General features: G+C 53.2%; 1 protein-coding gene across 4 annotated transcripts in view; it reads right to left on the reverse strand.

The window, feature by feature from the left end:
• The window catches only part of DESI1 (desumoylating isopeptidase 1), an 18,810-nt gene continuing 5,769 nt past the window's right edge, over nucleotides 1-13,041 (reverse strand). For 2 of the 4 annotated variants that reach the window (XM_020982735.2, XM_020982734.2), the window contains exons 2-6: nucleotides 8,589-8,610; nucleotides 7,449-7,518; nucleotides 4,729-4,838; nucleotides 3,912-4,034; nucleotides 1-2,169 (exon numbers count right to left, since the gene is read on the reverse strand). In XM_020982735.2, coding sequence (XP_020838394.1) covers nucleotides 2,076-2,169; nucleotides 3,912-4,034; nucleotides 4,729-4,838; nucleotides 7,449-7,518; nucleotides 8,589-8,610 — 419 coding nt within the window. In that variant the 3' untranslated portion in view covers nucleotides 1-2,075. The other 2 variants (XM_020982733.2, XM_020982732.2) reach the window with 2 other exon arrangements.

Genomic DNA, 13,041 nt, shown 5'->3' on the forward strand with positions numbered 1-13,041 from the left:
GAGTGGGCAGTGGACCCAAGTTTACTGCATTATAGAAACAGATCAGCTAGCAAACACCTCCGTCCCAGATACGGTTACTCACTTGGCTTACTTGAGGGGAAAAGGGATACGGCAGAGCATGGGCTTCACTTCATCTCAGGAAGGGGGAGGCGCGTCTGCGGTGCTGTGCAGTAACATGTCTGGCCCGATGGCTCGCCCCCCCCCTCCTGAGGCCTATGCGGCCACGCGGGCCACAGACAAGTCACAGAGGGCACGGTCCTGAGTCTGGGGTCAACAGAGCCATTTGTCTGGGGGAAGGGGAGGCCGCACAGCGCTGACCAGTGCCTGAGCTTTAAGAATTCAGTGGTCACTTAGTTATCCACCAAGGTGCATGAAAATAAGCTGCCACTTGGACAGAGGATGAGACATGTATGTTTGGCCACGGACACCGTGGGGATTTGTTTTGCGCAACAACGCTTAACCGTTAAAAGTGGCTTTTCCCCCTCTTTTTCAGTGGAGGGGGTGAGACAGAAAGAACATAAATGCTCAATTGGAAACCCCCCCCATTAAAAACCAATTTCTTCAACCAGTCCCCCCCAGGGCTTCCCCTTCCCAAGGCAGCTGTCCACACCAACTTCAAGCTCATAACCTGCTTTGGTGCCCATTACCCCGAGTGCCCCCCAGCCCACCAGTGGTGGCCGTGACCCCCCAATCTCCTTCCCATGGAGGGCTGGAGGGCGCTCGGTGCTTCCAGGCCCGGGGGGGGGGGGCCGCTGCATTCCTGCCTCTGGACGGAACAAAGGCAGCTCAGCGGGGAGGAGCGACGCAGCAGCTCCTGGTCCCTGTAGGAGCCTGTGGTGGGCGAGGAAGCCCCAGAGCCCGGCCTCCGAGACAGCTGGGCTGTTCTTGCTTCACCAGCACATCCTACGACATCACACCCGGCTGTCCCTGAGACACTTCTGGTCACAAGTGTAACAAGAGGCCGGACTCTTTAAGAATGGAGACAATACTAACTTTTAGGGCTCGCGATGAGAAGACATTCGAGCTGCCACCAACAGGCTGAGGCAGCAGGGAGTGGTGGAGGCAGGCCAGAGGTTCTGGCTGCAGCGTGCTTGGAGGGGGATTGGGGGCTTCTCACCCACTTGCATTTACAGCCTGGGAGGGCTCAGAAAGAAGGGGGATCCGAGAATCCTTCAGACCCATTCCTCCCAGGCAGTCAGAAGGGGGCTTCACTCTACCCAGCCCCCCACATCTCCTGCAGCCAGGTCCATGGCGCAAAGAAACCCAAGTGTGTCTTCAAAATGCTTTTGGGACGGTAAATTCTGCATCATTTCTTCTCTTTGGATGCTTGGAAGCGCTCTCCCTGGCTGCCTGGATATGACTGTGTTGGGGGCTGGGTTATCAAGGCTGTACTGGATCAGCGAGAGGTCGGGGGTGGGGGGGGCCTGTGCTCAGCAGAAGTGGCTCCGCACAAAGAGGGAGGCGGGAGGCTTAACAAGGTGCGAGGAGGTGCAGGCCACGGCTTTGCGGTTCTACGGCTTGCCCGTCTCCTTCCCTCCTGAGTTTGCTATTCAGTCAGCCCTGACTCCTGCCCCTCTGGCCCAGAGCCAACAAAGCCATCAGGGCTCTCACCGCCAACCTGTGGAAGCCTGGCCGGCCACACCACTCATCTGCCTCCCCACGGCCGGGAGCACCCAGGCAAGGGCCTCTAGCTGGGCAATGTCTCCCTGGGCCTGGAAGCCTGACCTGCCCCAAGGGGCCCCACCTTCTTCAGGTTCAGCAACCTCCCCCCTTCTGCGGAGTGGGGGACGCTTAGCCAACAGTGTCAAAACTGAACTCACAGACAAGACAGCCTTAATAAATTAGTATAATACTGTGAGAAGGGATGGCGCTGGTTCTGGTTGTTAGCAGCATTGTCCTACGTGCAGCCTGGTGATCTCCTTCCCTGGGAAATTTAAAAAGCCGTCCCCTGGTGGTTAGCTCTGATGTAAAATTATAAAATAGAAATCTGGTAGGGTTTGTTTTTTTAAAAAGGAAAAGCCCTGGAGAGTCGACGGCGGCGGTGAGGTGAGGCGAGGTGCTCCCTCCTAGGCCCGTTAGCTCTGGCCATTGGGTCTGCCAAAGGTGTTCCCGCCAGGGGGCTGTATCTGGATGGAGTCCAGGAGGGGCCGCAGGGCCTGTCCGAAGGGCCTGCGGGAGAAGACGAGAGAAGAGGGAAGACTTTGGACACAACGCCCTCTCCTCCAACAGAGAGGTGGGCATGGCTCACTGAGCGATGCTGGCCGGCCTCCAGGACTCAGTCACCCTAGGCTTGTTTTTGGAAATCCCTCCGCTTCCAGGCTTGGGAAGAGCACAGACCTGTCCTTCCTCCCTCCTCCCCTCCCTCCCCTCCAAGGAGCTCCCTGGATTCTCTGGAAAGGGCCACATGTGGACTGGCCCTCCTGGCACCCGGCGATGGCACTCACTCGGACCCCAGTCACCACAAACTGTGAGTGCCCCTTCTCTGCTCCCTGAATCTCGCTCGAGGAGCCCCACAGCGTCCCTTTGACAAAAAGGCAAGCGTCTGGAGCCTTTCAGAGCTCACTCTGAAGTGCAAGCACGCCAAGACGACCCACTTATGCTCCTCCCAATCTCCACGGACGACTGCTGCTTCTGAAACCTGCGTTCGGGTGCCTAAAGCTGGCCCTCGGAGGTGTGACCCAGGCAGGGCTGGACAGCCTGGCCCCTCCCCATGCTGACACCGCAAGCCCCGGGAAGGAAGCACCTGCATCAGCCCCACCAGGGCTGCCCCCAAGGACGGCCTGCAGCTAGGGGCTCTACCTGCCCTGTCCCCCAGGTCACCTGAGGGAAAGCCAACAGGCAGATGGAGGTGGCCCTCAAGGTGAGACGGCACTATCGGCGGGCCGGCCTGCAGCCCTCTGAGGCTCGGAGCCCCTGGGCACTGGGTCTCAGCCTGTCCAGACGCTCCTGCTCTACGTCCTCCTCTGTCCTCGGCTCTTACATCTATATCCCGAACACCGTCCTTGCTGGCCGTGACACCCTCGAGGGAGCTGGTCCCTCCTCCGAGGGGCACGTTTTGGACATGTGAGCGATCACTGTCTTCCTGGGAACGCACATCTTCTCTGAGCTGATCAAGGGCTCTGTAGGTGGCCCTTCTGGCCCCAAGCTTCTGTCCTCTACCCTACACAGAAACCAAAATCTCTGGACTGGAAAGAGTGACCAGGGGATGTCCTGGAGGCATCCACACTAGGGTGCTGGGGACAGAACACTGGATCCAGCCAGACCACCTGTACTCGAATCCTCAAGGCCTGTGCTGTTCATTACCAGCAACCCTGAGCAAGTCCCAGCAGCTCTCACGGCCCTCATCTGTACAATGGGGACAATCCCAGCCCTTCCCGCCTCACCGGATGCTTTTGAGGAATGGGAGCTGGGTGGCTGGGTCAGAGTCAAGGCAGCAGCACTAGGGCCAAACATCACTGGAGAAGGAGCCAGGAGGAAACTCTGAGGGACGTCGGGAGCGCGGACAACAATTCCGCTCGCTGAGTAGTGTGTGGGGTGCCAAGACGTCCTAAACTGACCAGTCGGTTCTACTCCCATGAGCCTCCCTAGGTCCTCCGAACCACACTCCCCCAACCCCATCCCTCCAAGAACCCGTGGGAATCTGGCCCCGGCTACAGCGGTGTGGCCCCCTCAGACCAGCCCGAGCCAGCTGCTCCAACCGCACCTTCCCAGTGACAGGCGCTTTGTGACTGAGCATCCACGTCCCTTCCTCCAACGGGCAGAGGCCCAGGGAGGATCATGCCAGCATTCACTGATGCCACGCAGATACTGCCCGGGCTCCTGGCCACTGCCTCCCCAGCCCCGCCCTGCCCGCCTGCATCAGGGCGAGATGAGCCCCTGGAGCCACCTTGAGGACAGGGGGCAGGACTCACGTGGACAGGACTTCAGACGGAAGGTCTGTGATGTAGGAGGGAATCTTCTTTCCGGTCAGGAATTGTGCCACTTCGTTGCTGAATGTGTTACAGTTGTGCTCAAAGAGATTGTAGGCCTCACCTCTGTCCGTGGAAAGGGGGAGACAAGGCCCGTGAGCACCCCTAAAAGTCAGCAAGGGCAGGTCTCCCCAGCCTCCTCGGGCCCTGGGCTTCTGGGTTCAAACCCCCACTGCAGACACCTGGGTTCACGTGGACTTCAGTCCCCTCTCTATAAAATGGGCAGAAGGACTTCTGCAGGACCTGCTTACTTCACAGGTCTAGGAGGATCAAGGGAGAAAGCAGAGAGAATATTTTGTGAACTCTAAAAAGCCTAGGGAGACACTGGTTAGCTAATTTTAGGAAACCAGCCTGATGCAAAGGAAAAGAGCCCTGGATCTAGCCTGTCTCCAACCCTCACCACCTCTGTGACCTTGGGCAAGTCACTTCCCCTCCTCTGAGACTTAATTTCCTTTTCTGTAAAACAAGCAGGTCCAACCAGATCAGCATTTTCCAAACCATGTGTCATGGAACCCTGGGGCTCCCAGAAATGGGGATTGGGGTTCTGTGACAATTCAACGTGGATATGGGTTTTTGTTGTACAAGCCTCTTCCCAGGCGCCCTCCCCTCCCCGAGGGGTAGTCTGAAGACAGGTTTGGAGGGGTTTTATACTTCCCAGGCCTGCCCCCACTCCCGCCATGCCGGGCCCAGTGCAGGACATGGCGGGCGTGCCAGTCCCGGCCCAGCTTAGCCAGGCGGGGCTGTGAAGCCCTCCACTCACCGGAACAGGGACTCCCCCAGGGAGGCCAGATACTCCAGGAAGATTTCTTGGGTAACTTCGGTGCTTCCCACTTCTACTACTGAATCGGGAGGCCCAAGCAGTGTCCCTCCCTGCAAGGGCAAGCCAACAGTATCAGGCCGATCACCAACCCCTGAGAATCTCCCTAGAACTAGAACCTCTGAAAAGGGACGACCGCAAGGTTCTCCATCTGGAGCTGGAGGGACCTTCGAGGTCACCAAGTTTGAGCCTCTCCTTTCAGAGGGAGAAGTGATGAGTGAGGCAGAAAGGAACCCAGGGCGGCCCTCTGACAGGGACAGAAACGCCAAGCAAACTCAATCAGCAGTCCCTTCTTAGTCCTCAGATGCTCCCAGGCAGACGGGCTGCCCAGCTAAACGAGGCTGAGCAGCCCCTGTGCTGCTGGGGCTCCAGGCACTTCCCATGCCCGCTTCCCAGCCTCCTGACTCTCCTCATGCTAGCCAGAAGGCTTCTTTTCCTTTCTTTGATTTTTGTTTTAATTGCAAACTTAAAGATGAATATTTAGGAAAACAAAGAACTAAAAAGCCTGTCTATGAAACTGTGCTTATCTGCTGCATCGAGCTTAAGTGTATATTAAGCATCTCGACAGTAACAAAGCCTCTTCGCTTGTGTCTGGGTTCCATTCTTAACTCACTTCCATTCCTCTGGGGAGTTTCCAAATGTTTTATTTGTCACATTTTTTTTTTCATGATTATCCGGCCTCCCCCCCCCCTGAAACTCTCCCTTTTAACAAACAGGCAAAGCAAACCAACGTGTTGGCCACATCTGAAAATGCACATGTCCTTCTTCGCCTCCAAGCCGGCAATCGCTGCTGGGGTACAGATGGGCTCCTAAAGCCGGGACTGGTCACTGCCCTTGCCAGAGTTCTGAAGTGTCCCAAAGTGCCTTCATTTACATTACTGTGGGCACTGGGGAAAGCCATCTCCTGGTTCTGCTTATTTACCCTGGCATAAATCACACGGGCATCCATCTGGACATTTCCCTGAATCCATCAGGCATCGTTTTTTACAGCACAGTAACATCTCATTTTATTCAGCCACCGCCCAACTAAAGCAGTGTTTCCAGGTTTTGGCCACAACAAAAAAGTCCTACCATAAACATTCTGGTGCCCCTGGGTCCTTTCTGGCTGCCCGACCTCGCTGAGGGCACACGCCTGCCATCAGAGCCACTGTGAACCCCCAGCAGCAGGACTTTGGAGACATGGAAGTTCCCAATTGCTTTCCAGGATGAGTGGTCCTCTTAACAGTCCCCCCCCCCCGCATTAGGGCACCTGTCCTCCCTCCCGAGCAGGGAGAGGACTGATGGCTGTGCTGCTTTTCACAGGGCCTAACTCAGCCGGTGCCTGCTGGTCACTTTTTTCTTATCGTTTACCCACGGTTGTTGATCACTTACATTTCTATTAGGGAACGGTTCTTGTTCTTTTACCTGTTTGTATTGATTTCCTCTGCATCTTTTCCCTGGACTTTCACAAAACTTTTTTTCTTTTTTTTTGGTGAGGCAATGGGGGTTAAGTGACTTGCCCAGGGTCACACAGCTAGTGAGTAGGTGTCTGAGGCTGGATCTGAACTCAGGTCCTCCTGACTCCAGGGCCGGTGCTCTATCCCCTGCGCCATCTAGCGGCCCCTCACAAACCTTTAGCAGAACAATTTGCTTCAAGGATTTTTTTCTTGTTTTACTTCTAGCTGTATGGATTCTGCTTGTGCAAAAGCTTGTTAATTTTATGTACTCAAAAGCATCCACCTGATCTTTTGCGATCATTTCTATTCCTTGTTCAGTTAAGAATTTTCCCCCGGCCACAGTTTTGGAAAGTCTTTTCTTTCCTTTTCCCATAATCTCTCTATTAACTGGAGCTCCTGCATCCCCTTGGAGCTTAAGCAGTACACGTTGTGATGATCTAAACCTGATTTCCACTAGCCTGCCTTTCAGTCCAGGCTGCTTCTCCATGTCATTTGTGTGACAGGTGTGTGTGCAGTCATGTGGACCCTGACTCTGATTCACAGACGGAGGTCCAGGGCACCAGAAGGTGTTTCATTTAACGATCCATTTCTCTATAGTCAAACTCATGAAAAAATATGCCGCTTCTTCCTTTGGAAATTCAAGGGGCAAAAAACTCAGTAGGATGAGATGTTTTTATGGACAATCAAGTTATTATGCTTATTATTATCATCATTTTTTTATTTGGAAGGTTGGGCCAACGGTGGGTTTTGAAGCACTGACTGCCCTGTAGCAGTCTATGGTCAAATCTCAGGCACGAGGGTCCCTCTGATTACTCCAGAGAGCCGAGGGAAGAAACGAGCAAGAGGGGTCAGGCGACAAAACAGGCCCCGATAGAGCCACAGTCTCGCAGATGAGTGTCCCCCGCCCCCCCCGTCCCCAGAGCAGACGGGCAGCTCAGGCACACCGTTAGCTCTGTACGAATCTCGTCCCTCTCCCTTTAGAAATCCTCTACAGAAGATTTGCCCAACAACCGATCCTCACTCACAACTTTAGCAGACTGGGAAGAATACCCCTAAGAGATGGTCAGTCGCTTGTGGGACGGTATGTGAGAAGGTCTCAGAAATGTAGCTTTGAAAGCATTCGTGTGGCATTCGGTAGGAAGCTGAGCGACCCCATGCGTTCTCCTGCAGGAATCACAGAGGGATCAGAGGCAGCAAAGGCAAGGGTCCCACACAGGAGGCACTTACGGGCGGACAGCTGGAAATGCCTCCACTGCCGAAGAAGAACTCATCCTCGTGAACCACTATCGAGGTGTGCCTGCCACGGAGAGGAAAGCCAGGGTAAGTGGGAAACTGACGTTCGAAAGCAACTGGAGGGAAACACACGGGTTTTCAGGAGGGTACCCACGCCTGGACAGGAACAATTCTGCGAAGAGTCACAAAAGGTGGCACCTCGCTGGCAGGGGGAAAATTGGGGGGGGGGGAGGGGGAAGAGATTGCCCCTCAAGTCGTTTCCAGACCATTTGCTGGAAGGGAAGCCTGCAAAACGCAGAGCAATCTCACTAGCTAACGAAAGCAAACCACCAACCCAAGCCTCCCTCCAGCCTAAAGTGGAAGGGAGACTGGGATGGGGAGGCCGGCTCGCGAAGCCCTTCGACGACGTGCTCGGGCTCTCCGAAGACGTTTCAAGAACGTGGCTCTGCGTGGTACGGTCGACTCCTAAAGACCTTTCCAACCTCCTTCGCAGCTACTGTGGGTCAGTTTTGAAAAAGGAGGGCCAAACTAGCCTGAATATGGATCAATTCCATGGAAAAGTCCCCACACACTGAGATCCATTTATTGGCAAAATAACGATGGTCAACCTAATCTTTAACCCAAGCTTAAGTGGCCTCACTCATCATTTTCCTGGAGCGCCCAGCTTGGGGCATCTGGCAGAGAGAGATGTGGCAAGGGCATGAGGGATGAAACAGAGACAGGAGGTCTGAAGGCTGAGTGGTCAGTTAGCACGCTTGGCTACGATCGGGTACCTGGTGGGCGTGATTCCCCTCCACCCTTCCAAATTCAATTCACAGAACACCAGGGCTGAACACGACCACAAAGATGCGAAAACCGAGGCCCAGAGAGGCCACAAAGCTAGCAAAGGCCAGAAGCAGGACCAGAATTCAGGGTTCCTGATGCCAGGTCGAGGTCCTCTCATTACACCGCGCTGCTGCTTGGAACGGAGCCAACTCTTACATCTTCAAATCTGAAATGACTGGGAAGTGGGTCTACGTGTCAATTAGAAGCTAAAAGTCGTCTGGGGACCACAATGGATTCCGGGGCGTGGCGGCCCTTGTGTGTTCCATAAACCAATCGACCCAGGCAAGACTGAGAAGTCCAACAACTTACCAGATGCCTTCCAGCTGTTTCCCTGTGAAAAGAAGAAGACACTAAATCTGAGTGTCCCGAGACTGGGCAACGTGATCTTACTAATGACCACGGACAAAAGCAAATCATCCAATAGGTGCAAAAAGAACAAGAGCTAAAGCCGCCCCCCGAGCCCTCGCTGTGTTATACCTGCCTGTCATCGCAGCAGCAGAGAGAAGTGTCTCGCTGCCCTGCCTGCCCCAGAACCCGATACGGACAAAGCTCAGCCGCCCTCACCTTGGCTTTACCAAGGGCGAGCTGTCAGTGAGTCTCTTCATACGAGTCTGCCCGTTCCTTTACATTGATATTCAATACCTTGTCAGACATTCTCCAGTTTTTAGACTTAGATTGGGTCCTTTTTCTGCAATTACAAACACGGCCTCTAGAAATATTCTTATACAGACACAGATCTGTTCATGATATTGTCATAAAGTCCTAGCGAGAGAATCACTGGGTCAAAAAGCATGACCGGTTTTGTAATTCTTTTTTTCTTTAAGTGAGGCAATTGGGGTTAAGTGACTTGCCCAGGGTCACACAGCTAGGAAGTGTTATGTGTCTGAGGCCGGATTTGTAACTCCAGGGCCGGTGCTCTATCCCCTGTGCCACCTCGCTGCCCCCGGTTTTGTCACTCTTGATGGATACTGTCCAGGTGGCCCTCCCTTTTAGAGTCCCTACAACGCTCCAGGGGGCTCACTCCCCCTCCCGACCCCACGGTCATTAAATCTTACCACGTGGTTGCTATTTGCTAAGAGCTTTTGCTAGAGCCCAGATTGTTCTGATGCAATTCTGGGATAGCCTGGTTAATAAATTCACTAGGACATATTCCAGGTCTATAAAAAGGTTGAAAGTTCCAGGCCCATGATGCGAATGTGGAATTCCAGTACCAACAGTAGGGGGAAGGTGATCGTGGGTCACAACCAAGAACTCCTAGGTAGAATTCTGACTCAGTGCACTGACACGGACACACCCCAACTTTAAGGAGGGTTGTTCTGCCTCGTGCCCTGGCTCATCTCTGCATAATCTCCAAAGTCGCCCCGAATGTACCTACCTCTTCTTATAGGACAAGGGGAAATCTGCCTCTTTGCAGACAAGGACCAAACAAGAGAAGGGGTGGGGAACCTGCAGCCTCGAGGTTACGTGTGGCCCCCTAGGTCCTCAAGGGCAGCTCTCTGACTGAATCCAAATTTCACAGAACAAGCCTCCAATAAAAGGATTTGTTCTGTAAAACTTGGACTTAGTCAAAAGGCTGCACCCAAGGACCTAGAAGGCCACATGTGGCCTCGAGGCCGCAGGTTCCGCACCCCTGGAGGCTTCCAGAAAATGGCGGAGAATCTTAAAAACCTCTCATTCAATTCACATGGTACTAATGGTATTTGCCTTCCAAGGTGAACTGTGAAATCTAAGATGGAAACCCTCATTCCTTTTTTAAAAGTTTTTACTGCTCTGATTTTCTTCTTTAGAAAGAAAAAAAATTTAAAAATTACTCTCCCTCAGTGACTTAACCTGCTGACATCTAATTATTGTACATTATGGTCCCTTTGGGAAAAGGGCTAAAGGCTCTCCCAAATGCCCAAAGTAATAGAGAGAAGCAGGGGCAAATGCAGAGTTTAGGACTTACTAGGAAGGCAAAAAGAAACAAATCTAAACAATTTCACTAAAGTGACTCTAGCATATATTCACATTTCATCCTTGTGCTGTTAAAACAAGATGTAGGGGGCTATGCTGAATTGACTTATACAAAGTAACAAAGGGCCTGCTCTGTGGATAGAGTCCTGGGCTGACTGCCGAAAACCAAAGGTAAGACCGGAATGGTGTCTGTCCCCCTGCATTCTATCAAGAAGTATGGCATATGCACAGGTAGAGATAGTGATCCCAGGTCATTTTAGGAAGGAGTGGGCACGGGCTGAGTCTGGAAAGAGGAGGATTCTGACAGGTGGAGACGAGGAGGGATGCCTGGGATGGAGTACGGCTCGTGGGAACACACCATATATTGCAGGGAACAGCAGGACCACAGTCTAGTCTGGCTGGAATGCTGAGTGGGTGACGGGGAGTGATGGGTAATAAAAAGGCTGCAAAGGCAGACAAGAGGAGGGCTGCAGCAGGCTTCACGAGTCTGAGTTTGTCCTTGAAGCACGAGGTTTTCCAACAGGGAAATGATACACAATCAGTCACACCTGCCCTTCTGCAAGATAAATTTGGAAGCTGGGAGAGATGGGAAGGGAGATGAAGAAGACCAATCAGGGAAAGGCAGGGCAGGCCTCAGCTATGGTGGCAGATCTTTGTGACGGAGGGAGGGGGCGACAGGAACTTCACAGCATTTGGTAACTGATTCCTTTACAGGGGTGCGGGGGAGTGAAGAATGACTCTCCAGCTAGGAATGTGGGTGGGTGGGATGCTGGCATCCTCAACAAGAGAGGGAAGTTTTGACACAAGACAGCAGAAAGAAAAGAATTTAGCCTTCCTTATTCCAGCGGTGACTCTGTGGGGAGATGAGCCCCAGCCACCACAGGCCTCGGGACTGTTGCTGGCCTCTGGGTCACAGGAGAAAAGAAGTAGCTCCCTGGCTGGAAGGCCCTGGATGCCGCGGGAGGCTCGTGGAGCATGCCCAGCCGGTCCAGACCGGATCAGCAAACAAGTGGTCACTACTTCCCAGACTCAAGGCCTGTCTTTCTCCCCGAGGCAGCTCACGTAAGTCAGCTCTGCCTCCTTTCCCCCATCCATACGATGTCTGCTTTCCAAGGACTAGCCAAAGTATCCTGCCTACCATGTGCAGCCATGGCTGCCAAGGAAGGCACCTGGGAAGGAACAGCTCAGTAAGCTGTGAGATGCCAAGAACGAGTTTATGGAAAAGCTTATTGAGATCCAGCTGAGCCAGCCCACCCTGAGGATGGTAACAGGGAAACAGGAGGGAGGAGGAGTGACAGATAAGCCGCTCCACTTGGATTCAGCCCCTGCACGGAGAGGTGGAAATGAAGGCCCAAAAGATGACCGAGATGGAGGCAGCTGCTGACCCGGGCCAACCGTGCCCCTGAGGGTCAGGCTGAAGGCCCTGAATTCTCTGGGCATCTCAGAGAGCAGGTCTGAAAAACAGCGGCCCAAGGGCTCCAGTTGTGGCACTCACAGTGGACAGACTGCCGGGCACTTATTAGCTGGGTCATCTTGTGCAAGTCATTAATGACCTTCTGCCTCTGTTTCCTCATCTGTGAAATGGACAATTGCATCTGCTTCCCAGGGTTGTCATGAGGTTCAGATGAGATGTTTGTAAAGTGCTTTGCCCACCTTTAAGCCCTTTGTAACTGGGGTTACATTATTAAAGGATGATGACTGGGAGGCATATGGTGGGTCTGAACTGGCTTCAACTCTCCACCAGCGAAGAGCTGAAAGAAGGGGCCAAGAGGCTGTGTTGTGAGACAAGCCCCAGGTGGCTGGAGCAGGCCCATGGCAGAGCAGGGAATCACCCTGGGGGAGCCCAAAATGCCAAGCGGACTTCTGTGGAGAATGTACAGGAGGGAGGCCACAGGAAGCAGGGGTGGGAAGGAAAGGAACACCCAGTATTCTGAGGTCCTCAATCCCAAATTCTGCGGTGAAACGGGGATAACAACAGCTCCCTTACTAACGTTATGTGGGGACAACACGAAGACCAGGGAAATTAAGGATGGCCTTTAGGTAGCACCAACCTGACCAAGTCACCCTCGGTGACCTGGCTGTGGCTGCCGGGCCGGCATATGCCTGGCTGGTATATGTCAGCCACTGGCTTGTTCCTTTCTCTTCCCTAAGACACAGTGACAGGTGCTTTCTCCTGCTCCATAGGTTTTCCAGCACTAAAGTTTTCATCTAAAACAAAGCTTCCTATACTCAGGGTGGGGAAAGGGCCGTGCTTCCATCCATTTCCATAACTTGGAAAAGCCGGACTGAAGCCTGACGTGAATGAGGCCTTCAAGGGAGATCAAGGTCACTTGAGGCCTGTGGCCCACTGAGGCCAATGAGGTTCTGCCCTTGTTGCCCAATCCTGCCAGTCATCTCTGTCTCACTGATGTAGGCCAGGGTCACAAAGGGATCCAAGAGAGAATCTGGGAATTGGTCAGGACACAAAACTCAACATGTCCTAAAGAGTTTATTTAATCTATGTGAAAAGGACACAGCATCATCACTGGTATGATTTAGAGGGAAAACAAAAATTACAGGGACCAAAATGACAAAAATCTTTACAGATGTGTACTTATTTGTTAATACTACCGTTTGCTTTCCATTTTTTTCTGGTCAACTTTTATGAGAAGCAGCGGTGAAAGCGCAGTAGGACCAGGGGCTCCACAGACTGACAGCGTTCTAGAACCCCACTGTGACCCAAGATGGAGGGTCCTATGGAGGGGAGGCCCTGACTGGCCAGCCAGTCAGCCAGCAACTGCATCCCCATTCATTCCCCAACACACTTAAT

This window comes from Phascolarctos cinereus, unplaced genomic scaffold, assembly GCF_003287225.1.
Source record: "Phascolarctos cinereus isolate Bilbo 61053 unplaced genomic scaffold, phaCin_HiC Scaffold_1;HRSCAF=81, whole genome shotgun sequence".
In the NCBI taxonomy this organism is placed as follows: Eukaryota; Metazoa; Chordata; class Mammalia; order Diprotodontia; family Phascolarctidae; genus Phascolarctos; species Phascolarctos cinereus.